Source organism: Prunus avium, chromosome 6, assembly GCF_965620075.1.
Source record: "Prunus avium chromosome 6, drPruAviu1.hap1.1, whole genome shotgun sequence".
NCBI classification, from domain to species: domain Eukaryota; kingdom Viridiplantae; phylum Streptophyta; class Magnoliopsida; order Rosales; family Rosaceae; genus Prunus; species Prunus avium.
The window spans coordinates 34,243,822-34,268,182 of NC_142289.1; the positions used below are offsets into that span (position 1 = coordinate 34,243,822).

General features: G+C 36.7%; 4 protein-coding genes across 8 annotated transcripts; 3 read left to right on the plus strand and 1 right to left on the minus strand.

The window, feature by feature from the left end:
• Positions 1 to 1,803: 1,803 nt before the first annotated feature.
• LOC110757078 (splicing factor PWI domain-containing protein) lies at positions 1,804 to 7,763 on the plus strand. 4 transcript variants are annotated; one of them, XM_088254359.1, is made up of 15 exons: positions 1,804 to 2,106; positions 2,288 to 2,377; positions 2,486 to 2,608; positions 2,928 to 3,095; positions 3,188 to 3,268; positions 3,405 to 3,541; positions 3,875 to 3,919; positions 4,264 to 5,019; positions 5,277 to 5,453; positions 5,556 to 5,684; positions 5,828 to 6,031; positions 6,122 to 6,997; positions 7,183 to 7,216; positions 7,343 to 7,417; positions 7,560 to 7,763. In XM_088254359.1, the coding sequence occupies exons 1-12, from the start codon at positions 2,086 to 2,088 to the stop codon at positions 6,771 to 6,773; spliced, it is 2,583 nt and encodes an 860-aa protein (XP_088110485.1). In that variant the 5' UTR covers positions 1,804 to 2,085; the 3' UTR covers positions 6,774 to 6,997; positions 7,183 to 7,216; positions 7,343 to 7,417; positions 7,560 to 7,763. The 4 variants fall into 4 exon arrangements, with proteins under 4 accessions (XP_088110485.1, XP_088110488.1, XP_021814302.2 ...); XM_088254362.1 differs by having other exon boundaries at positions 7,363 to 7,417; XM_021958610.2 differs by lacking the exon at positions 7,183 to 7,216.
• Positions 7,764 to 8,879: 1,116 nt separating this feature from the next.
• PTAC16 (plastid transcriptionally active 16) lies at positions 8,880 to 11,897 on the plus strand. The gene is made up of 5 exons (XM_021958611.2): positions 8,880 to 9,567; positions 9,966 to 10,418; positions 10,524 to 10,592; positions 10,860 to 10,918; positions 11,209 to 11,897. Exons 1-5 carry the CDS (start codon positions 9,118 to 9,120, stop codon positions 11,744 to 11,746), a joined length of 1,569 nt encoding a protein of 522 aa, XP_021814303.1. The 5' UTR covers positions 8,880 to 9,117; the 3' UTR covers positions 11,747 to 11,897.
• Positions 11,898 to 16,323: 4,426 nt separating this feature from the next.
• LOC110757062 (uncharacterized) lies at positions 16,324 to 17,067 on the minus strand. The gene has a single exon (XM_021958585.2). It carries the CDS (start codon positions 16,945 to 16,947, stop codon positions 16,336 to 16,338), a length of 612 nt encoding a protein of 203 aa, XP_021814277.1. The 5' UTR covers positions 16,948 to 17,067; the 3' UTR covers positions 16,324 to 16,335.
• Positions 17,068 to 21,778: 4,711 nt separating this feature from the next.
• LOC110757072 (tropinone reductase homolog At2g29290-like) lies at positions 21,779 to 23,980 on the plus strand. Of its 2 annotated transcripts, none has more exons than XM_021958600.2 (5): positions 21,779 to 21,936; positions 22,161 to 22,368; positions 22,702 to 22,918; positions 23,051 to 23,157; positions 23,615 to 23,980. In XM_021958600.2, the coding sequence occupies exons 1-5, from the start codon at positions 21,863 to 21,865 to the stop codon at positions 23,801 to 23,803; spliced, it is 795 nt and encodes a 264-aa protein (XP_021814292.1). In that variant the 5' UTR covers positions 21,779 to 21,862; the 3' UTR covers positions 23,804 to 23,980. The 2 variants fall into 2 exon arrangements, with proteins under 2 accessions (XP_021814292.1, XP_021814293.1); XM_021958601.2 differs by having other exon boundaries at positions 22,702 to 22,843.
• Positions 23,981 to 24,361: the final 381 nt, after the last annotated feature.

Consider the following 24,361-nt stretch of genomic DNA (forward strand, 5'->3'; position numbering starts at 1 on the left):
AAGTATTATCTTTCGAATATGATTTTTTTAAATTAGACACGCTTGAGCTTGATTGTTCTTATTTATCGCGATACTGATCAATCTTAGCAGCTAAATTGTGAATTAGGTTAAACGTTTCGTGTTTCGTGTTGGTTGGAATAGGATAAAATTGTGCACACTACCACCCAAAATATACACATATATATATATATATATATATAGAAATTCTCTTATGCGGACATCCGGACGTTATTATCGTGCGGACGCAGTGTATTTTGTACTACCCCTCTCTGTTTTCCTGCTTGTTTACAATAGGATCCGCATGATAATAACGTGCGGACATCCGGATAAGAGAATAACTATCCGGACATCCGGATATATATATATATCAATGGAGATGGAGTGCAATGGTGTGAAGCACCATTCATTTTGAAGAATGAGACTGTGTTTAGACAAAAAGAGCTAATGTGTTAAAGCATAGAGTTTGTAATAGGAGACATGTCGGAATAAAAAGATAGTATAGAGGATGCCAATTGTTTACCTTAATTAACCAATACATGCCTTTCTTTTCATTTTGGTAGTGTACAAATGGTAAATTCACATTAAATATGAACAAATTCAGCGGTTCATGATGAACATTAAACCTATTGAGAAAATGTAAAATAGTTAGTCCAACGACTATACATGTGTTTATAATTCAATGCACATTCACATTGTATAAACTTCCCATATACTATTGGATCTAAAACTAGGGACTTCGACAAGATGCTAACTAATCGAAACTATAGACCATTGTTGTTTTACTGGTAATAAGCATTTACACCCACTTTGAACACCAAAGTTTTTTAAAAAAAAAGAAAAAAAGAAAAAAGAGGGGCGATAATATGCTAAACTCACACAATGCTACACGGATGCTGGACTCAAACCTAACACCTTTTCTAAGAGAGTAATTACTAAAAACCACTACACTACTGGGTCCTTTGTTGAACACAAAAGCTTAAATTAAAGCAATTCTCACTCGATGATAAATTCTTTGGTCCGACAGTTGGACCACGTAAGTTGTTTGTCCCATTCTCACAACCAAACAGGCCATCCCTATATTGGTTTCCCACTTAGGTTAGATTACGTGAGTAGGGTGGGAGTCCAATAGAGGTTGTGAGGTATGCAGACGACTAATGTAGTTCGATAGTTGGACCAAATAATTTATCCTTACCTTTATCATTTGTTAGATTTAAACTTGTGTATTTTTTTTCTAATAAAAATAAAAGATTTATTGAAGGCATGCTCATATTTTATAAATATGAAACTCATTGAATTAGATTCACCGTTGGGTAGGCAAAGGCCTTTGTTAGTATTTTCCTCGTAAAAAGAAGGGCTAAAGATTTTTGTTGTTCTTGTGTGCTTTACTTTGATTCCAAATGTGGCTTCTATGTATCATTGTGATTTAATATTAACAATCTTAATATTTTCATCTGATTGAGCATTAACATGTGTGAAAACGAATAAGGTCTATAGATACTCCGCATTCTCCATATTAACGTCCATTAAAAATAAAACATCAAGATTATTAAGAGGTTTCAAGTACAAAGACTATGACCAAATTAAGAACACAATCATCAAAATTGAAACTAGAACAACTAAACACACTAACATTTAACGAAAAATCAAAATCCTTCTAGCCGAATATCGTTTGTATCAAAATAACACACAAACCTTTAACCAAAAAAAAAAAAATAAAATCTGATGGGTAAAATTGTAATGATAATGCTTTCTGAATTAGGGCAGGAGCCGTTGGCCCAATAAAAAGGCCTACACAGGGCACCCTCAAAATTCACAGGCTTGAGTTAGCAGGCGGATAAATCATCATCGTCAAACAATTTGGGTCTTTTGCTTCAAAAGACCACCATTGAACTACAGACCCTAATTCAATTCAAAGCCTTCCCGAACTTGAGAGAATAAGTTCCCCTGATGCCCACACACATGGCGTAAGCTGAAAGTACACCGCTCGCTCTGGCTCTGCTTCCATATCACTCTCTCTCTTTCCTCAATCGTCACAACACAAAAGCCGCCGAAAACCCCTTCAGCTTTCATCGCAAACCCTAGAAGATGTCGGGCGGGTTCTTCAGGGTGAGTTAATTGATTAGTTTGATAATTCTTGTTGTTAATTAGTTTTTTATATGTTGGATTTAAACTCAATTGCCTATCTTTTGTAACTCAGATCTTCTCGTTCTTAAACTCTTAATTACTGAATAAATTCCTTTGCAGACATTGATAGTTGCAATATATGTCTATGATTATGTTTATTCAGGGTACGTCCGCTGATCAGGACACAAGGTTTTCCAATAAGCAAGCTAAGCTGTTGAAATCTCAGAAGTTTGCACCTGAATTGGAACATTTGGTTAGGCCCTTTTCCCTGTTTTTTTCCTTCTAATTTAATTGACATTTTATATCCCATATATATTTTATATTTGGCAAAAATTGCGTGTGCCTGTATTATGTGTTGTAGGTGGATACCTCGAAGGTGAATATGGAGGTTATGCGCCCGTGGATTGCTACTCGGGTAACAGACCTTCTCGGGTTCGAAGACGAAGTTCTTATCAACTTTATTTATGGTCTTTTGGAAGGAAAGGTAATGTCATGAACTATATGATTTGTTCTTTATTTCATGGAGTGAGAGTAGCTGCTAGTTATACCGTTCAATTTCACTTTTGCTTCATTATTTACTTGCCATTTTCATGTTGTTAATAATGGTGGCGAACGGTATGACTTCCCATGAAATTAAATGTTGACATGGCCAAAATTCACCCAGACGTCAACTGATAGCTAAGGCGTGTTACTCTAGTTTGATGATTTATTGTTAAGACTTGTTGGTACGAGACCCCTAGGTTTGTGCATTTGTGGTTGATAGTAATGTTGTTTGAACTGCATATGTGTGCTACAATTTGCAGGTAGTGAATGGGAAGGAAGTTCAAATTTCGCTTACTGGATTTATGGAGAAAAACACTGTGAAGTTTATGAAAGAGCTTTGGACGCTTCTTATCAGTGCACAAAACAATGCTAGTGGTGTCCCTCAACAGTTCTTGGATGCCAAACAAGAAGAAGCACGGAAAAAGAAGGTTAATATATGTATATATAGTGTCAAATCGTGTTCCGAATCGGTTGAGATGATACAGCTTTATTAACGATGCTCTGGCATGGATTGTTACAGGAGGAGGCAGACAGGTTTGCAAATGAAATTCAGAGAAAGAAAGATAAGGAGAGGATGGATCAACAAGAGATATTGAAGATGGTAAGAATATTCATTCATGCTGGAGTTGCATTCTCTAGAGATGGGTTGTTTGGTTTTAACTTCCGTTCATGTTTTCATGCATTCAGCTAGCTTCTGCAATTATTTGGGTTCATACCTTTACCTCAAACTACTGTAGGAAGGAGGGGTTGATAAGAAATCAAGCAATATTGCGTTGGAGCCAAACTCAAAACGTGTGTCACCAAGGACTTCAAATGATCGTTCTGAGGATGAAAGAGGAAATGAAAAGCGCAATGGTGTGAAGGCAAGGAACAAGTAAGGGATTGGGATTCATTTTACCTTTAGTAGAGTTGTAAGATCTGTAGTCTACCTATGTTTACATTCATGAATATAAATTTTTTGTGTAGGATATGCCACTCGTATATAAAAATCCAAGCATTTTTTTACGGTTCTTCCAATTTTATTAACCATTTGATCTGAGTATGCTATGTGTTCTTACTCTTCCTATATATGGAATATTTTATCCATAAGGATTGATTCTGTACACCATTAGATGCGAAAGTTCCCTCACTTTTTTTCTATCGTTAATTTTCCTGTGAAAAATAAAAATAAAATTGTTCTGAAGATTATTTGCGCAATCGCCTGCAGGGTTTCAAGATCTCCAAATTCAGGAAATTCATCTCTGTCTCCTAGGTAATTATCTTGACCATAATTTTCTGTCATTAATTTTAAATATACTGTTTGATTGCAATAGAGCACATCAATTTTCATTTCCATCATTTTAAACAAAGGTCCACCTCCTAGGTCAATCAGCAGGTCATATTCTAATACCAAAAGTTATGCCGAGAATGTTTTGTTATTACAAAAGAACATTTCATCATTCATTCTGTTTTGGTTCTAAGGTTTTCCTATCGATTTATTTAACTAAGGATTAAATTTTTTGAGATCTTGCATTTATGAAGAATTTCTAATGTAACGTTGATAACTTGATATTGTATTTCCTGAAATTTTGGATCTCACTGTAATTATAACTGTAGTGAAAGACACCGGTCAAAAAGTGTTTCCAAGTCACCAAAAGCACGGAGACGGTCCATTTCTTCAGAAAGAGGTTATCGCTCTCCACCAAGACGGCCTATTACAACTCTTCGGAGGCATTCACCCGAGGGATCACTCTCGCCGAGAGGAAGATCACCTTATTTGAGGCGAAGATCTAGATCATATTCCCCACAAAGATCACCCTCTCCGTATCGGCGTAGATTACGTTCTCCCTATCGGCATAGATCACCTTCTCCCGGTCGTCGTCGAACGCCTCCACCCTCACCTGTCCGACGCCGCAGATCACCCTCACCTGTCCGACGCCGCAGATCACCCTCACCTGTCCGACGCCGCAGATCACCCTCACCTATCCGACGTCGCAGATCACCCTCACCTGTCCGACGTCGCAGATCACCCTCACCTGTGCGGCGTCGCAGGTCACCCTCTCCTTTGCGACGTCGCAGGTCACCTTCTCCTGTAAGACGTCGCAGATCCCGCTCACCTGTGCACCGCAGATCTCCCTCACCTGCACGACGGTGGTATCGAAGATCTCCATTGACTTCACGCAACAGGTATGCATCTCCAGTGCAACGTAGGTCACCGGTTCGTGGTGGTAGGAGATCACCAACTCCTCGGAATAGGTCTCCTTCGCCTTATGTCCGAAGTTCTGCATCTCCTATTCAGAATGGTTCCCCTTCACCAATCAGGGGAACAAAGTATCAGAGATCTCCGTCACAATCTCCTCAAGAAAGAACCAGGTTTATACCCCTTGATTTTGTTACAATTCTGTTTGTTTTTCTGTCGTATAGGCTTTAGTTTGTTGCATTGCATGCCAGGTTATAGGACATTATGCAAGTGGTGTGTAGTTGTAGTTATTTTATGAAATTAATTTATGACAAGGTCTCCTTGTAGCGGCTTCTGTTGCATTTTCAATTAGTTCTTAGCAACCTATTTATATTATAAGTCATGTTGGGCAAATTTTGATCATTTTATCCTAAATTACAAAATGTTACAGGTCCCAATTTTCTCCTGTGCCACGTCAGTCCTCTAGCTCTCCCGGATCACTGCAGAGGGAATCAAAGAAAGAGAAAGATTCCCATAAAAGAGCACCAGATTTGTCGCCATCACCAGAGAAGTCTCACATACTGTCAGAATCTCCACCAGGTGTAAGGAGTGCTAGTGAAGAAAGGAGGTATTCATCTTGGTTGCATAACCGATTCATATGATCTTATGATGTTAGTTTTGATTATCTGATTATTTTTCGGTGCTTACTTTTTTTTTGCTGCCTCCAAAGATCCTCTAGTCCTTATGAGAGTCCGGTGCGACGACCAAGGGAGCAAATGACTCGTAATGTTAGCTCAAGTCCTCCAAGGAAACCAAGAGAACAAAAGCTTCGTCGTGGAAGTCCAGAAATAAGCGAAGAGTAAGAAATCAACTATACTAGGTCACATTTGAAATTGAAAGTTTATTGGAATATTCTGGATACTCTTTGTTATCAATTATCACAGCGTTAGAAATTCTCATTTTTTCCAATTCATCTGAGTGATTCTAGATTTTTGGTTGTAGGGAGGATGGTGATTATAGACCTAAGTCCACAGAGAGAAGATCAAAAAATACATCAGTGATCAGTAAGCCGATAGTTTCTCCTGCTAAGGTTCATAACAAGGAAGACTACTCTCCTGAAAGAGTAGCATCTGGTCGTAGATCTACCGAATCTCGGAGTCGTCTGGATAATATGGAATTCAGAAACAAAGAGCAGGAGATGAGGAGGTAAATATGGCCTCTGACACATCTTTAATGCATATATGATTACGTGGATGCACTTAGTTTTCAGGCCTGATATTATTACATTCCTGACAGTGGGAAATCTTCTGGGAGGGGGGCTCCTGGAACTCCTGAGCAACAAAAGGCAGCAACCATGTCAAAGGACTCTCTGCCTGGTGAGACTCAACAGGTGTCGTATCCTAATGAAGGTAGAAAGACTGATGATAAGAACCGCTCTCATTCAAAGAATTCCAAGGACAGTGACCGGCATCACAAACCTGGATCTGTACACTCTTCAGTTGAGAAGGTTGATCATATTAATCAAAGTGGCACTTTTGATTCTGGTTCTGAGGAAAGTGACAAATGCAGAGGTGGGGATAAGGAAAAAAGAAAGAATAAGAGATCAGAGAGGCAAGCAGTGATTTCAGATGATGATTACAGTAATGATTCTGAAATAGAAGACAGGAAGGGCTCTAAAAGGAGGAGGAAAGAGGAAAAGAGATTGCGGAAGGAGAAGAAGCGCCGAAGACGTGAGGAGCGACGCCGCAGAAAAGAAGAACGTCGTGCAGAGAAGCTGAAAGGAAAGAATTACAGTGATGCTTCTGCTTCAGGTGGTGAACATGTAGGCAGGAGGGAGCTTCATTCAAGTGACAATGAAGAGGCAGAGGCTATTCAGAAGAAACTTGAGATTGAGTTACGCAAGAAGGCTCTCGAATCACTTAAAGCAAAGAAGGGCATCAATCACTAAATTTGTTACTATGTTCAGACATTGTGATGTTATTTAATCTTTTCAATCCTTTTAAGCAGTAACATTTCAGATTTGCTAGGAATTTGAATGAGAGTATTTCTATGTTTTGTTTACTGTTTAATGTAGTCTGTGTTTACTGCTGGCAGCTTAAGTGGATAAATGAGGATTTCCTGAGCTATTCTCTTGAGTTCAACTTTATGCAGACCTTGCTGCTAGATTTTCTGGTAATAATTGTCTTTGTGAATATGATTTCTTGTTTTATGGGATGTCATCATCACATGGATGCAAAGCTCTGAGATTGCCTTTATATCTGTTGTCTGATTTTTTGGTTCTTGAATTGGGTGTTAGTTTTTTATATATTTTTTTTTCAACTTTTAATTTAATTTTTGTTTTTATTTGACATTGCTAGCTTGTTTGATGTGCAAAGTTGGTTACAACTTCAGGTAGTATTTGTCCTGGTCTGTATAATTGGCTGATCTTATTTCTTTCTTACGACAAAAAGAACCTGAAGGTCTTATCTGTTTCATTCATGAGGATTTACTAAAATTAGCTTTCTGGTTAATTGGTAGATGAAATTTATGTCAACTAGGTGTCACCTACTTGAGCAGATCATGTGCAGATCCACATTTTGACCATTGGTTCAGGTAAAGTTTTCTATTCCTTTACAGGCTCTTTTAGAGGAACAACTTAGTGTCTTTTGGTGAATCCTCTTTCTCTCTCTCTCCCCCCTCACCTAGCATGTATATCGTTGCTGCTTTCTTACTTTGATTTTGTGTAAATTTTAAGGATGGAAGCTTGAGAGTTGTTCCTGGGACTTAATTTTTGTAAAATTCTCCATGGTGCGGGTCTTGGATTTGTCTGGTCCTCATGTTGATACCGACTGTAAGGTTGATATTGATGGTATACCATTTATGTATATGAAATGATTAATATTATATGAGAACGGAGGTGCTAATCTTCACCTTAATGTTCTTTTCTCACTGTGTTTCACATCTGGGGTGAAGCATTTAATTTTGATAGGAAAAGTTTGTTGATTGGATAATTTATGACCCTAATATACATTTCCGTCCTCAGGCCGTACTGATGAATGTTGCGATTTCAATACGAATCTTTGGATGCAGTTTTTACTTTCAGTATTTTTTTTCCTTTTAATGGTTGGTTATGAAGTATATGCTGCAACTAGCTTGGCATGGATTTCTGTTCATTTTCAGAACTAAATGGCACATCTTGAGGTACCGCCATTTGTAAAAGGATCTTTTAGGCTATATCATTAGCTCTTTAAGGTTAGTAGATGGTGTTTTGTGTTACTGTTCATGATAATTTGTTACTCTAAAAGGTAGTAGCGTATGCTTAAAGCATTTGCATGTTGGAAATGCGAAGCATGGATGAGTATACTTAATATGCTGTCTGACTTAAGCACAAGTATGGAATGAGGCTTACTGACATCGGTGCTGGTACTGTGGTTGGCTCAACGAAGGAGAAAGTGGGGTTAGAAATAGGAGTACAATTAGCATCAGCTTCATATTTTGGTTTGTATGAGTACTCATCTATTTTGTAGTTAAGATCCCGGTGAGCATTGAGAAATCAACACTGATGTTAATTCTTGGTAGTAAACTAGTTATATTTTTTTTGCTATATTTGTGGGGCTTAGATTGGTTTCCTTTTAGATTTCCCCCCCCCTTTCCGGCCTCTGTCTTCCTTGGATGTTTCCTAGCAAAACTTCCATTCAATGGGTAATATGTGGCATTTCAGGTCATTCCATGTTCCCCATCTGGTTGAGTTAATATTTATCTGTTTGAATGGTAATATTGCCAATTTGAATCTGTGTGTTGTTAATAGTTATTACCAATACGGTAATGGTAATACCTTGGTTATTCTTGTTAGCTTGGAGTGTTTGTCTAACTTTGTTGATTTTACCATCGTTGTGCCCTTTGAGGCTTGCCGGTGAATATTGAGTTCACTATTTACTTTTAAGTTTGAGGTTCTTTTAACTTTTACCATTACACATCAACATGCTTCCCGCGGTGCTTCAATGAAAATGACAAAATTATTGACATTGACATTGGATAATTATGACCACGTTATATGTCGGTGGGTCCATGCCTATCGCATTATTTCTGTGGTGGCATCAAGCATTAAGTGGATAAACTCCTTTCCTGGTGTCCGATTTTCCTCTAGTAGATAGAGCATGCCACGTGGCACCATTTTATTTGCCTGCTCCCATACACTCCCCATCCAGATAATATTTCGGACCAAATGCAATTCTGCTGTTCAAGACAAGAAATTAGCCATGGGTATGCAAAAAAACTGAATTGTGAGGGAAGAGAAGCCACTCTTTGCATCGATGGCTGCCACTCTCACTTCCAATTCATTTCTTCTAACCTCCACACCCAATTCAAGAGCAACCACCACCCTCAAGAACCCAAGGCTCTCTGTCTTGGCCAAGAGGGCTGACCCCTTATCGGCATTTCGGTTTGGCAAGTCCGGGGCCGATGGTTCGTCGTCGGACGAAGGCCAAGCCGATGACTCCACCAATTCCAGCTCTTTCCGGTTTGATTTCGGCAAAATTCCGGATGTGAAATCTTTGATCCCTGTTGTGAGTCGGCCTTCTTTAGGCCTGTCATTTGGGAACCCCAGAACCAAGGACCCTAGAACTGTGTTTGTTGCTGGCGCAACGGGCCAGGCTGGGGTTCGCATTGCACAGACTCTTTTGCGTGAAGGTTTCAGTGTGAGGGCTGGCGTGCCTGAACTTGGTGCTGCCCAAGAGTTGGCTCGTGTTGCTTCTAAATACAAGGTTAGCTTTCTCAAGCCAATCGAATGAACAATGTGAATTACACAATTTCCTACCAAACTTTAGAATGGGCCCTTTGGCTATGGAACTAGTAGTCGAGCAAAAGATATGCTTCCTTCTGTTTATAGCTTTAGTGGTAGAATACTTATTGTCGAAAAAGTTAAAAGGGGTTTAAATGAATGTATAGAGTTGCGTTTTGATCAATTTGTATTTGGTTGTCAATATTTTGTCAATAGTGTATCGACATGTTGTCAATGCAAAAATCTATCATTTAACAAAGGACGGAAGCCTTGTTGAATTTACGTTGCAAAAAATTGTTATGTGAAATGGATAAACTATGCCCTGAACATTTGATAGCATTGGTCCTAACATTTTTGCCCCAACTTCCATCAACACCGTAGATCATATCAAACGAAGAATCAAAACGCCTCAACGCGGTTGAATCCGTCTTCCAAGATGTCGAGACCATTGCCAAAGCCATCGGAAACGCCAGCAAAGTTGTCGTCACAATCGGCCCCGCCGAGAATGGTCCAACGACCGAAGTCACCCCATCGGACGCCTTACAAGTAATACAAGCTGCCCAACTGGCCGGCGTTGGCCATGTGGCAATAATCTACGACAGGAACACATCGGGTGTATCAACTTACAATGTACTAGATGGCATCTCTTCATTCTTTAACACCTTCTTCTCGGGATCTCAGCCGTTGACGGTGGCTGAATTTTTGCAAAGAGTCATCCAAACGGGTGTCAGCTACACGTTTATAAAAACAAGTTTGACTGAAGATTTTTCGCCTGAGAGTTCATACAACGTTGTCGTTTCAGCTGAAGGAAGCGGAGGTGCAACCGACTACAAAGTAATGTAATGTATGCAATAATAGTGAAATGTTTTCATTTTATTTTTTATTTTCTTTTGTGTTGACATTACCTTTCCTGATAAAATTGAACATTGCGCGAACTAGGTAGCCAAGGCTCAGATTGCAAACCTGGTGGCCGATGTTTTCTTAAACACTTCTGTGGCGGAAAATAAGGTACCTTTTCTACTTGAAAGTAAATTTGGTTCGGTACTTTTGTAGCACATTTTCGAATCACATTGTTGACTACATCTCTCATAGAGACGAAATCCAATTGAAATGAATCTATTTCAGCAGGTTTCAGCCTTACGAGAGATGTGATCAAAGAACATTACTCTTTGTGGTTTTCTATATTTTGTTTTATGGGTATGTACAAAGTCATATATATACATTAATTGGTTACTTATCTAATTGATTAAATATTTATTTCTGATGCTGGGAAAGGTTGTGGAAGTATATACTGATCCATCAGCACCCTCCAAGCCTGTGGATCAGCTTTTCAGGTACCTTGGAGAACAAGTTTTTGCCATTATCGAATTGAAAGAGAAATATCCAAGTCTTTATTGTACAATGCAATTTGATTTACACATATGTTCTGTTTTCATTAACTTTGAATCTGGTTTATTTGCTATTTTCTCCATTAGTCTCTATATATTTCTCATGTTTCTTGAAGACTAATGGTGAATTTCATCAAGTTGTGATGGTAACTAAATCAAATTCATAAGTTGGGCAAGAATGATCTGCTTTTGATGGAAAATTGTCTGACTTTGTGTGTGTTTTTTATTGCCTTTAGTGCGATCCCTGAGGATGGAAGAAGGAAAGCTTATGCAGAATCAATTGCAAAGGCAAAAGCAGAGGAAGAGGCAATAATAGCTGCTGAGAGAGCTCGCCAGGCGGCTGAAGCAACGAAGAAACTTGAAGAAGAGGTAAAAAAGCTGACTGAGCAAGAAGCTCGAGCAACTACTTTAGCTGAGGATGCTCAAGTGAAGGCTGAAGCTGCAGGGGGCACAATAGACAGCCTCTTCAACAAGGCAAAAGATATTGGCTCAGGGCTGTCCTGGGACAAGTTTAGCTCACAACTTGCAGACACAGTTCAAAAGTCTGCAGAGACAACAAAAGTGCAGATTGCCACTGTCCGAGGACAGGCAAAGGCTCGGACTTTACCTCGGCAGAAAGCGGTTGCCAAGCAAATTACAACTCCAAAACTGGCTTCTTTGAAACCGAAGGAGCAGCCAAAGCCTAAGGTCAATCAAACGGATGCGAACAAGGAAGTGAGGAAGGTGTTTGGTGGCTTGTTTACGCAAGAAACTGTGTATGTCGACGATGACTGAGGCGAAAACTGGCCAAGTACCAGGGTTTAGTAGTATTTATATGTCTTTGTTGTTATTGAAATTTGAAAGATGGTTTTATATATGAGTTCCAGCAAGTAATATCTATACTGGTTAAGTCTTTTCTCAACGAATAAGGAATTAATCTCTTTCATATTCTTGTTAATACTCAAATCAACCCCTGCTTAATGCATGCAAAAACACAGTATGAATAAACTAATTGCAGAATGAACTAAATTTACGTCACGGTGACGTATATTATGATCACAGTTTCCGGTCTTCTGTTGCTGGGTGCCAAATGAACTCGATAAAAAAGGTTTTATTAGCCAAGATTTGCAAAAATGTTATGTCACGATCGAAATGGTGCTTGTTTTATATGTTGTCTTCATCGCCATGTAGGTAACTTCCAAGGAATAAATAATCTTGTACTTGCCTAGCAGTGTCTTAAAAAAGAGAGTGATTTTAGTATTCTATTGTCCCTTCCTTATGCGAACAAGAAAGTGTAGCTTATTGCTAACCAAGCTTTTAATTTGTATTAATTAATTCGACACTTAAACAAGTATTTTAAAGCTTTTCCTGGGTCAACTTGAAAGAGAAAGATAACAACAGCAACGATGAGGACAACTATGAGAGACAATTAGCAAACGACAAATTGCCCTGGTTGTGAAAATTTAGCAAATTAATCATTGATTTGCTAAATTTTGTGTCTTAAGTTGGTTGACACACACACACACCCCAACGTATGCAGTCTTTGGCAATATTTATTGTGTACATATTGATCAACGCGGCAATGACATATATAGAGAGGTTCTATTGGCTCAAGCACACCCAGTTATTAATCCTTAATTATCTCTGATCGCTACATCAATCGAGAAATAATAATACTAGAGTCACCAAATAAGGTTTTAAAGTGAGCCAAACAGAAACAAATGAAACACGACCACATCAGTTGGAATATTATGTTAGTGCCTCTAGTATCACGCATCTCTAATGAAATTTCAAAAGATAAGTCATGACATTGAAGCTTAGGTTCCAAGGGATTTTTGGTTTTTACTATGAATTCGTAGAGATATTACCAAAAAAAAGTGACCTCATTGGTTAATTTGATTGTCAAGTGGGTTATCGCATTCAGCTGACTTCATCTCTCCAAAATTTGGATCCTTACCAAGTTACCATTCAAATGATTTGTTTTTATTGTTGTCGTTTTTACTTCTTCTTACTCTTCGAACTCTTCTAAAGCTGAACTGAACATTTTTAAAACTAATTATTTAGTTATAATTAATTAATTATCTTGAGTATTTGTCTATTTCTCAACCATTACCTCATCATGTTTTAACTCTAGAATATATAATAGGATGCCCTTTGCCTTAGATGGAAATTTTTTCTTTCTTAGTCTCGATAACCGTGCACTTTTTCTCTCTCAGGCTCACATAGGTGATCGTTTAGGGCAGAGCCGGTCCATTGATTTCGGAGGCCCTGTGCAAATATGGATGTCGAGGCCCTACATATACAAGTAGGGAAAAAAAATCCATATAGAAACAAAATTTTTTGACACGGGAGGAATACCTTCGGAAAGAGCTTCCCAGAAAAATTTCTTTAGTCACTCTTCCAAATCACAGAGCTGATAAATTGATTTTCCAATTTCAATGCTCGGTGAATTCTCATGTGAATGAGGGAGGGAGAAAAGAACTGTGATTTTGGGGAATGTTAAAGCTTGGGTTTTTACAATCCAAAATTTGATGGAAGAGGGTGGTACACTGGTACTGAAGAGAAATGGATTTATTTTGATAGAGGAGAGTGAGAGAGACTCACTGAAAGAGAAAAGAATATTATAATGGTTTTGCAGCGCGAGAGTTGGGAGGAGGAAAACACAGGTTTCAAACCATAATAAATAAATAAAAAGAAGAGTTGCAGCGTGAGAATTGGGAATAGGAAAACGAATTAAATTAGGGCCTCTACTCTCTAAGTCGTGGAAGTTGTTGATGATTAATATTCAATTCAATATTGGTTTTGGTTTTGGTTTTGGTTTTGGGGGCTTGCATGTGGCGTTGTGGGGTGATATTTAATATTTCATTTTTATTTTCATGTTTTAATTAATTGAATGCGTTGACTCGGAAAAATTTGGGGCCCTTAAATTTTTGGGGCCCTGTGCGGTCGCACAGCTCGCACACCCCATGGGCTGCCTCTGGTTTAGGGCTTGCATGAAATTTGAAAACAGTGCATGGTGTAATCGTAATGAAAAATAAAATACAACATTATATTTTCTTTGTTTTTGTTCAAATGAGGGCTAAGATTTGGCAAGTGCTCTGCTAGCTAGTATGAGATGCATAGAAGATTCTTTAATAATTATTTTATTTTAAGGATTGGTTACATATTTCTAATTTCGACCATTGGATAATATGTATGTTACATATTAAATCTACAAACAAACCTAATGAATGAAATCCAACTGCCGAGATTAGAAACATGTAACCAATCCTTAACTTGATACTTATTGGAGAATTCTCCAATGTTTGAATATTCGTTTTTGATAGATTTTCATAATTATTACCTCTCCATGTGTCAATATATCTAATTTGTCACTTATTGGAGAATTTGTTGTTGATATATTATCTCTAAGTTAGATTACTTTTGCTATATGCTGGCATTGCTGCACAGTTTTTGACTCTTGCCTTCTATTATCAGCTCATAATCTTAGACATTAACGGAATTATTAGTTGAGGTGACACACCAAGCTGACACACCTTAAGTTGTTCGGGGAAAGAGCAAAGAAATATAAAAACCTTGTGGTGCATGCATCTCAGAGAAAAAGAATAGGGTAATGCCGGAGATATCCAAAATAAATATTAACTTTAGATATAATTGTTCATATTTGATTTCACTTTTTTTTAATTTATATATTTTAGATACAAACCATGTACATGTACATTTTTGGGAATAAATGTTATCATATATATATATATATATATATATATATTTAAGTCCTATTAAAACAATAGTTAACTAGCTATACCAGGAATGATAGCTGTTTTTTTTCTTTCTTTTTTTTAGGATCTTTCTTATGAGAGGGGCGATAACATATATTAAACTCACAAACACTACACATATGCTAGGACTCGAACCCAAGATCTTTCTTGGGGGGCGCATTTGCTCCAAATCACTATACTAGTGGTCCTTTGTGGAAGAGTTGAGCAAGAAAAGAAAAATTGAAAAAGAATATATAGGATAGGATTTATTGACATATTCCTTTCAAGTGATATATAACTGAATTACATGAACTCATTAAATCATTTATAACACTAAAGAAATAGAACATGAATGCTCGCGACAATCGCCTAACATGCATGGGAACTAGGAGTCTATAGGCTGATGAGCCAATTCAATGTACTATACAAAAACATTGAAGAAGCAACTCATTATGTATAGTATAGATCTTTTCAGTGTTTGAGAAAAACAAAAAATAAACTCCCTTTCAGGTTCAATGGAACATTGTAGCTAGTGAAATAATGCTTGTGCCTTTGCTTCTGTAAAGACATGAAAAGAAAAAGAAAGGAGAAAACAGAGTTGCAGTCCCTTGTAAAAGTTAAATAAAATACCAAACGAATTCAAAAGATCTTTACTTGTAGTAACATTCCTATTCTACTGGACAATTCATCCACTGCATAAATCATGCAACTAATTGCTAATTAGCTTCCCGATTCACATAATTAATCGTCAAGAATTAACATCGATAAGTAATTAGGAAAGAGAGAAAAAAGGGTTTGCAGAAATATGATGTTAAGTATTTTAATTAGACACATATAATCACTATCAACACTTTTTTGCACAACGCATGCAGATGCAGTACTGATATAAGCAGTGCAATAAGAAAGCAAACGGGAAAAGCTTATATATACTAATTAATTGACTACATTAAGCATCTGGATGTAATTTTTTTTAACACCTAAATGCACCAACTCAATCTTTCAGTAAAATCGGCATCGTTTTTGCTTAATTATATATATATATCCTCACTCCCATTTGGGCAGCAGAGACTAGACTTCTGAAGTAAGAAGGTAGAATATATTTGTGAGGCAATCATTACAAGCCATGGCTTCACGTGCATCTAGGGTTTATGTCAAACGTCTTCAGCAACTAAACCCTAATTCTATCGACACAGCAAAGCCACAGTGTTTCAATTTCTCATATATCCTCATTTCCGTGCATACTGATTCAATGTATTTATAATTGAAATCAATCACTGAAACGGATCGAGTTTCCCTTCACTTATCACTAGTTTCAGTTTCCTGGATGGATTGTTAAGGCCAAATTTATAATAAATCAGTCAAGGTATACATGTGGTTCAACTTAAGACAAGATATGAAATCTGGCAAAAAATCAGATTTCTTTTATTAGAAGATATGAACAACTAATAACTGGACCTTTCCCAACACCAAAAGGTTAATTATATGATTTCACACGAAAAATTCTATGCACAATACCGATAAATCAATTAAGAATCTACAACATAAATAATAAATATAATTAAAATGTATATATATAAAAATGAGAGAAATTAGCGATACCGGGATTGAAATAGAGTAAAATTAAATTCAAAAGAACTTTCTTGTAGTGTTTGCCTTTGATGATGAATCTTGACGCTCAGGCCCTAGCCTAAGCTCAAGGTCTAACTCCGAACCCGATGGCTGCAAACCCTGATCCCCATGAGCTTGTCGTAAACCCGGATTTTCGTGAACTCTGGCCTGTGATGGTGCTTGAGAAAATAGTGGGAGTTGTTGTTGGACTTGGGCAAGATGGTTTGGATCAATATCATGCCTCAAAGTGGCATCACCTTCTTTGTTGAGAAACCAAGGCCATGGCGATGTGTTTCTTTCAGCATCATGACTAGGCTTAAGCCTATTGTGTTCTGAAGAATTGATGGTAGGAAGTATTGGAGAAGAATACGAGGAGGACATCTTTGGGATGTCCAAAAGTCTTTGTTGTTGTTGTTGGTGTTGTTTAGTTTCAATAGTATTCGATGAGGAGACTTGCTTGAGCTTGGCTTTGTCTTTTCGGTGAATGTTCATGTGCCCTCCTAAAGCTTGCGCATTAGAAAACCCTCTTTTACAAAAAGTGCACTCATATGACTTTGCTGCTTGGCTTGCACCTTGCTTATCATCCGAGACCTGCTCTGAGTTTTCTTGAATTGCCTGATCAGACTCCATTTCTGAGAGAGAGAGAGAGAGAGAGAGCGATAGGGAGAGGGAGAGAGAGAGAGAGAGAGAGAGAGAGAGAGAGAGAGAGAGAGAGAGAGAGAGAGAGAGAGAGAGAGAGAGAGAGAGAGGGAGAGATGGGTCAACTGGCTGGTAGTGAAGAATTATATTTATTTTGGGAGAGAAGGAAGGCCTGCATTCTAGATATTAGTGACCTGTTAATTACCCAGCTTGCTCTCTAAACAATTTAATTATGTTTTGATAGCTAGTATGATATATATGCCATTTAAATTGTACCAAAGGACAAAATAATTACAAAACTTAGTCATGTTAAACTAGACTGGTTACTCTTTAATTATATATATATATATATATATATATATATTTGTCTTAATATTTTATATTTATTACTTGTTTTGGTTTTTGGTGCATTATGGTGGGATGATATATGTTTGGATACGTGAAACAAACTAAAGAACAAAATTATTTTGTATCTTTTCTTTTATATTTATTTCCAACTTGTTTTTCTTTTTGGTGTTTCTTGGTGGAATTAATCACATATGTACACTATATATACAGAATCTAAATCACATATTACAAAATAAAAATAAAAAAGCATTGGTACTACTACAGAATCTAGTGTATTTTTCTTTTTTCACATTTTTTTTTCTTCTTTCTATTTTTGGGGTGAAGTGATAACAACTGTTAGACAACCGAGACGACACATATTGATAAATAATTCACAGAAGATGATTTGTTTCAGCTTGATATGATGACTTCAGTCTGTTTCTTTGTTACATAAAGGCAGGAAGTTGAAGTGATTTTCTATTAGTTCCATTGTTTTTGGGGGGTGATTAATAGTTGATAGTTCGAATTATATATGCTCTTGCTCTTGCTCTTTGAGATTATTAAGAGGACAAGGGGTTTTGGAGTTAACTCACGGACCAAATAATCCCTCCCCTGTGTGTGTAATATATTAGCCATGACAGTCGTGACGTGAAAATTATACTAACAAATATTTTACTAATATCTTTTGGTCTAGTGATATTCGTCTCGTTAACATTAGAAACTTAGAATGGTTTATCAAATCATCCTCTCCTTAACATGCAGGTTTGCCACAGTCATATAGAATATCCATGGCCATATTATATCTACATGATGTACAAACTATATATATAAAAAAAAAATACTTATGGAAGTGTGTAGTTAGATAAATTAAGCTCACCAAATGGCAGAAGTTTTCATGTTGATATATTTGGTACCAATCTATAGAGCTGCATGCACAATGGCACATATATATTTATTTATTTATGTTTCAAATATGTATTTAAATTCTCAGCTGTGATTTTGGTGACAAACTTGTCTAAAATATCATCACCTTAATGTTTGATTTATTCCAACATTTCCAGTCTAACGTTTGTTTGTTTAATAGTGGTGGGGTTCTTTGGCCGACCTTAATTAGTGTTATTTTATTGCCAATTGACAGCCAAAACCTTGGTAAGCCTTTGATTTATGAGCAAGTCCGCCAAAATCCCACAAGCTGGTAACTTATGTTATAAATTTATAATGTTATTAGCAGCAGCAGCCACAGAAATATGAGAAAATAGAAATCTTCCTGTAAGATCCAACTGGCACCGTCTCAGCCCTAGATCTTTGCCACCTGGAAGCATACAATATAATGTTTAGGGAGTATACGAGAGTCATTCTATAGTGAGGGCCTTATATATGGCCTTTAGGTGAGGGCCTATCTCTTAAAGAGATAAACACTCACCTAAGAGCTGATAACAATAGAGAAGATTGAAGAAGAAAGTAGAGAAAACTCAGAAAATTTTGTATTGATTTTGCTTAATGAATCGATTATGTTGTGAATTTTAGACAATCTGGAAAATGGAGATTATAAAGATTAGTCTAAACACAAATTATACTTGCAAGTGCACAAGGTCAATCGTAATTTAGTATGACAAATATAAGGTCATTCCCACTAGGATTGAGTTCAACTTCCAACTAGTCTAACCTAATTTACTTCACAAAATACTTTAACTACTCTAATTATATAAACAAGAAATTAAACACGTAGCATACTCACGTAAACACAAAAGGGGTTTTTAAAAGAGTGATTTAATTAACAACGAAATTAAAAGACAAAACAAGTAGAAAGTTACGGAACACAAGGATGAGAAATTCAAATTGATAAAAGTATTAGGACAATGAATTCACTACTACTAATCCGATCTAGCCTCTTATTCACCTACCTATTAACTAACCATTTGATGTCGCCGCTTAATTTTCCTTTTTCATGAATTACCTATGGTATTTAGGCTAACTCGTATATCTACATGCAATTTGCCAATGGTATTTAGGTCAAATATCAACACATAGAAACTCATTAACATCAATAAAAACCTCCAACAAGCAGGTAAACCCTAGGAGTATGGTATTTACCCTAGACAAATTACAAATCCTAATCACAAGAAGAAAGCCTCAAATTAAGTATGGTATTTACTCTAATTTGCATCTGATTAACTCAATTAAAAGTCTAGATGGTGATCAAGTATCAAGATAATCAACCAAGTTATTAAGCACAGTGATTAAAAATCCAACATCAAACAACAATCATTAAGAAAACAAGATTATCATACTAGGGCTACATCATGCCCTAGCAAAAGAAAATTAGTTACACATAATCATAGAATTCGACAAAAACAAAAACATAAGGAAGAAACAATAAAACTTAGCCAATTGCAGTACTCTTCATGCGTCTCCAATTTCTCCTAGTCTTTGCGTGACCCCAAAGGAGTTGTTTCTCATGCTTAAATAAAACACCACGTGTCTATTCCTACCATAGCTGGGCTTTTATAGCAGCCCAAAAATAAAGAAAAACCTAATTAAAACATAAATCCAAAATGGGTAAGTAATTAACTCCTCTTCCTACTTGGACTGGCATAACACATTAGTTACTTTGCACGCACGTTTGGGGTTGTTACTCCTCCAAGAAAATTCGGGAAAAATATGTAAATTGTAGATCTTTGTCTTATCTTTCCAGCCATATATCGCACGCCTTGAGGAAAAATCAGGAAAGTCTTCAATTAATCATTCTTCCACAACAGCACAGTTTTGACGGGATTGCACCTTATGCTGACTAATTAACTTCAAAGACTGCTTTCATTGGCTGCTTCGAAAATTCTAGAAAAATTCCACAATCATCTTCAAGATCTTAGCTTTCATCTCCAACTGTTCTTGTACTAAAACTCCACCAAAAAGTCGTATTTTTGTTGAAAACAAATTACTTTCTCTGGAAAGCTGAAAATTGAGTAAATAAAGTAATAAGTCATTTTAAAATCAAATTCTCCTTAAAAAACTAAGTACAAAGAGTACATAAATGTGTAAATTTATGGACTTATCAGATTACAATGTAAAGCTCAGCTTATATACCTAATAATAACAATCTTAGAGATTAAGTAAACTCATCTTAACATACTAACAAATTCTATAACAATACTAACAAGAACACGTGACCTCCATGTGCTATTCTAACAACCTTGAGCTGACCTGGACAATACAGTCATCATTCCTCCTCAAACCCAGCTAGGCTTCTAAGTTTTAAATTTCTACAATGTATCAGAAACATAGGACCATGCAATCCCTTTGTAAAGATGTCTGCCACTTGTTCTTCAGTAGGAATATACTGCATAATCAAAGTCCTTTTTATGTACTCTTTCTCTTACAAAATGAAAGTCAATATCTAAATGTTTGATCCTAGAATGGTATACAAGATTGGAACTTAAGCCAAAGGCTTCCACATGCCTAAAAGGAAGCTCATCAATTATTATCATCTTCATACAAGCAAGTCTATTTCTCTCTTTGCTATATGTATGTGTGAAACTAAGCCTCCCTTATCAAATGAAAGAACATATTTTGTTTGTTGTCCTCTTTCAATGGAGAACTCCCCGTGCATTGAACTTTCAAACGTTGCAACAATGTAGATGTGCCATTTCTTATCGTATCACATGCATAAGATTGATGGCAATAATTGTAAGAAGCTCTAGGTCCTATATCACTCCCCGATTCAACCGTGTTCTTAGTAAAATGCTTCCAAACCTCCGATTCTTTCCTAATGGGTACTATCTTCTTAGGAATTGGGAGAAGTGTAGATGTTCCCCCTTGAACTAATGGCTCAGTGGTAGAAATGGTAGGTATAGGACTAGGACTTTCATTTGGGTTGGTGAGAGATGTGTTAATGGTAGGAGTTTGAGAACTTCCTTCCATACTTTGTATTTTCAAGCCTATAGACAGATTTACACAATGAAAAGATTCATAAACACAAGATAAATACATACGCAGATTTTCATTTTTTCCTACAAACATTGAAAATAAAGAAAATAACAGAGAGAATAGTAGAGAAAGCAAGAGGAAAATAATATCAATCTTTGGAGCACGTTTACAGAAACCCAAATTTTACTCATCAATCAATATCAACTAAAAAGGTGAAGTAATCATTCAATATCAATATCAACTTTAGTACACATTAATTAAAATAATATGTATTTAGCCCATGTTGCTTTATGAAGAGAAAACTAAGATTCTCCTAAAAACGTATTGGTTTAAGACATAATTTTTCTTGCTGAACACATGTATCACGAGTCGACCTACTTTCTTTCTTTCTTCTTCTTTCTTTCTTTTCTATTTTTTATTTAATTAAAAAGTAGGTTGGCTCTCATTTCCTACAGTATTTAAGCAAAAGAAGAGAACTTAAAAGAGGAGATCCAGTCTAATTTCGGTGAGAGAGTCCCATTCGATGAGAAACATGTTGCTGCACCATCAGCTGCCACGTACACCGCTTGTCGGACAATTAATACTATAAAAACCTATTAATGGATGTGTGTGTGTGTGAGAGAGAGAGAGACAGAGAGAGAGAGAGAAATCAAATATGAGTAGCAGAGAGAAAAGATGGTCTCTTCAGGGATTGACTGCTCTTGTTACTGGTGGAACCAAAGGGATTGGGTTAGTTTACTTAGCTTTTTCTTCTTCCTTACTAATTGCTTATTATGGTTTCAATTATGATTAGACCCTTAATTAATCTTTTCAATTGTAATATCCATGCAAAATTTTCTATATTTCTCCAAATTCTCCCCTGTTTTTCTTCTTTTTATTTTTATTTATAAATAAAAATAATTATCGGTACCAATTAGTTTTAATACTTTATGTTAAATTGTTAATGTAATTAGGTATGCTATAGTGGAAGAATTGGCAGGGCTAGGTGCAACTATTCATACTTGTGCTCGGAATGAAGTTGAGCTCAACGACTGCTTGAGGCAATGGGGGAAGAAGGGTTTTCAAGTCACTGGTTCAGTGTGTGATGTGGTGTCAAGAACCCAAAGAGAGGAGCTTATAAACAAAGTCTCATCATTGTTTGATGGAAAACTTAACATCCTTGTAAGTATAAGACCATCAATTCTAAGTACCAAGGATCACGTTTTGCTTTCTTGTTCTTTTATTAAGGCTTTTTGGTCATAGTGAAAATAGAATCGGTATCAGCTTTTGTAGCAGACAAGATGAAATAGATGATCTAGTTCGAATGAACATTGTGTTTCGCTAGATCAAAATCCCCCATGGCAATGCAGTGTGTGTGAGAAACCCCATCTCCATGTAGTTTAGATAATCGTTTATATGAAAAAGAAAAGTCTCATTTTCTTTTTAGAGTCACTTCACTGTATATTTGCAGAGCTTTGAATTAATTAAGGCATGCAAATTTTATGTGTGGTGTAGATAAACAATGTGGGAACTAACATAGCAAAACCGACAACGGAGTACACAGCTGAAGATTACACATTTCTTATGAGTACCAATCTTGAATCTGCTTATCACTTGTGCCAACTTGCACATCCTTTGCTCAAAGCTTCAGGAGCCGGTAACATTGTTTTTCTGTCTTCTGTTGCTGGTGTGGTTTCAGTGGAAGTTGGATCTATATATTCTGCCACTAAAGGTGCCTTGATTTCCCCACACACACATATATATAATATAAGGTTTAGGACTTAGAAAAGAACCCTAAAAACTTTGTGTTCTGCAATTGAAGAATTGACCTTAAATGTTGAAGCTTTTCTGTTTTGTTTTTCAGGAGCAATGAATCAATTAGCCAAAAACTTGGCATGTGAGTGGGCAAAAGATAACATAAGGACTAATAGTGTTGCACCTTGGTTCACCAAAACTCCCCTCGCTGAACATGTAAGATGATCATATCCAGATCTTGTGCGTGTTCATGTAAGATGAAAATATCTAGATCATGTGCTTGTTTTTATGTGTAGGTAGGATTAATGGTTTTTTTTTTTCCCATGTCATGATCGCTTCACACATGCGAATTAAGCACGCTCTAATTGGGATCAAAAGTATAAAAGAAAAGAAAAGGCATTGCACGACTAGGCCTAAAAGTACCAGCTATTATCTTAATATTTTTTTATCTTAACTTGATCTTGATGTGACAATGTTTCATTTATTTATATCTGAGCTCATTGTAGATTGTATTTATTTGCACCAGGTAGAAAATTCAAATGTATTCATAATTGGTATATGTAGTCTTATTTGCTGAAGAGCTTGGCAGATTTTGAAAATTAGGTTTATACCTAACAAACATGGAAGTTAGCAGCTACTAAATATGTGTCTTATCTGTTTCTGTTTTCTATAGTTTCTCAGCCAAGAAGAAACTTTGAAGATCATCAACTCTCGAACACCGTTAGGACGCCCTGGAGAGCCAGAAGAGGTGTCAGCCTTGGTGGCATTTCTATGCCTCCCGGCAGCCTCTTACATAACTGGCCAAACTATTTGCGTCGACGGAGGGGTGACTGTGAATGGCGTCCTCTTCCAAGGAGCATGACTTGGAAATGGTTCTCTTTATGTATACATATCTACTAGTAGGCAGACACTCGAGGTCAGATAAAAACCAAACTGATCCATCTAATAAAGTGAGTGTGTTGTAATTTTATGTAAAAATGAGGAGGCATCAATGTTTTAATAAATGTGATGATAAGATGATGAATGATCACTTGGTACAGTGGGAGGAACTCAATTTTTATTTTTTTGTACGTTTTTTTAACAATTACTGCACCATCATCTACATTTGCTAGGCCAGCTCAAACAGACATAACGTTTTTGTATGTATTTAAATTCTCAGCTGTGATTTTGATGACAAACTTGTCTAGCAATTCCGCCAAAATCCCACAAGCTGGTAACTTGTGTTATAAATTTATAATGTTATTAGCAGCAGCAGCCACAGAAATATGAGAAAATAGAAGCTGGCAATTATATGAAATATGAAATCCTCCACGGTGGCTGGTGTGGGCTGTAAATACTTTAGAGCTATAACACATAGAACACTAACCTGAATCCGTCATGGTGCTGGAGCAGATCTGATGATGCTGAAACAGATTGGCTG

Coding starts and splice junctions, on each gene's coding strand:
- LOC110757078 (XM_088254359.1), top strand. CDS start 2,086: ATGTCGGGCGGGTTCTTCAGG. Junction 2,378..2,485: donor CACCTGAATTGGAACATTTG/GTTAGGCCCTTT, acceptor TATGTGTTGTAG/GTGGATACCTCGAAGGTGAA. Junction 5,020..5,276: donor TCTCCTCAAGAAAGAACCAG/GTTTATACCCCT, acceptor AAAATGTTACAG/GTCCCAATTTTCTCCTGTGC.
- PTAC16 (XM_021958611.2), top strand. CDS start 9,118: ATGGCTGCCACTCTCACTTCCAATTCATTTCTTCTAACCTCCACACCC. Junction 10,419..10,523: donor GAGGTGCAACCGACTACAAA/GTAATGTAATGT, acceptor TGCGCGAACTAG/GTAGCCAAGGCTCAGATTGC. Junction 10,593..10,859: donor CTTCTGTGGCGGAAAATAAG/GTACCTTTTCTA, acceptor ATGCTGGGAAAG/GTTGTGGAAGTATATACTGA.
- LOC110757062 (XM_021958585.2), bottom strand. CDS start 16,947: ATGGAGTCTGATCAGGCAATTCAAGAAAACTCAGAGCAGGTCTCGGAT.
- LOC110757072 (XM_021958600.2), top strand. CDS start 21,863: ATGAGTAGCAGAGAGAAAAGATGGTCTCTTCAGGGATTGACTGCTCTT. Junction 21,937..22,160: donor GGTGGAACCAAAGGGATTGG/GTTAGTTTACTT, acceptor TAATGTAATTAG/GTATGCTATAGTGGAAGAAT. Junction 23,158..23,614: donor AAACTCCCCTCGCTGAACAT/GTAAGATGATCA, acceptor TGTTTTCTATAG/TTTCTCAGCCAAGAAGAAAC.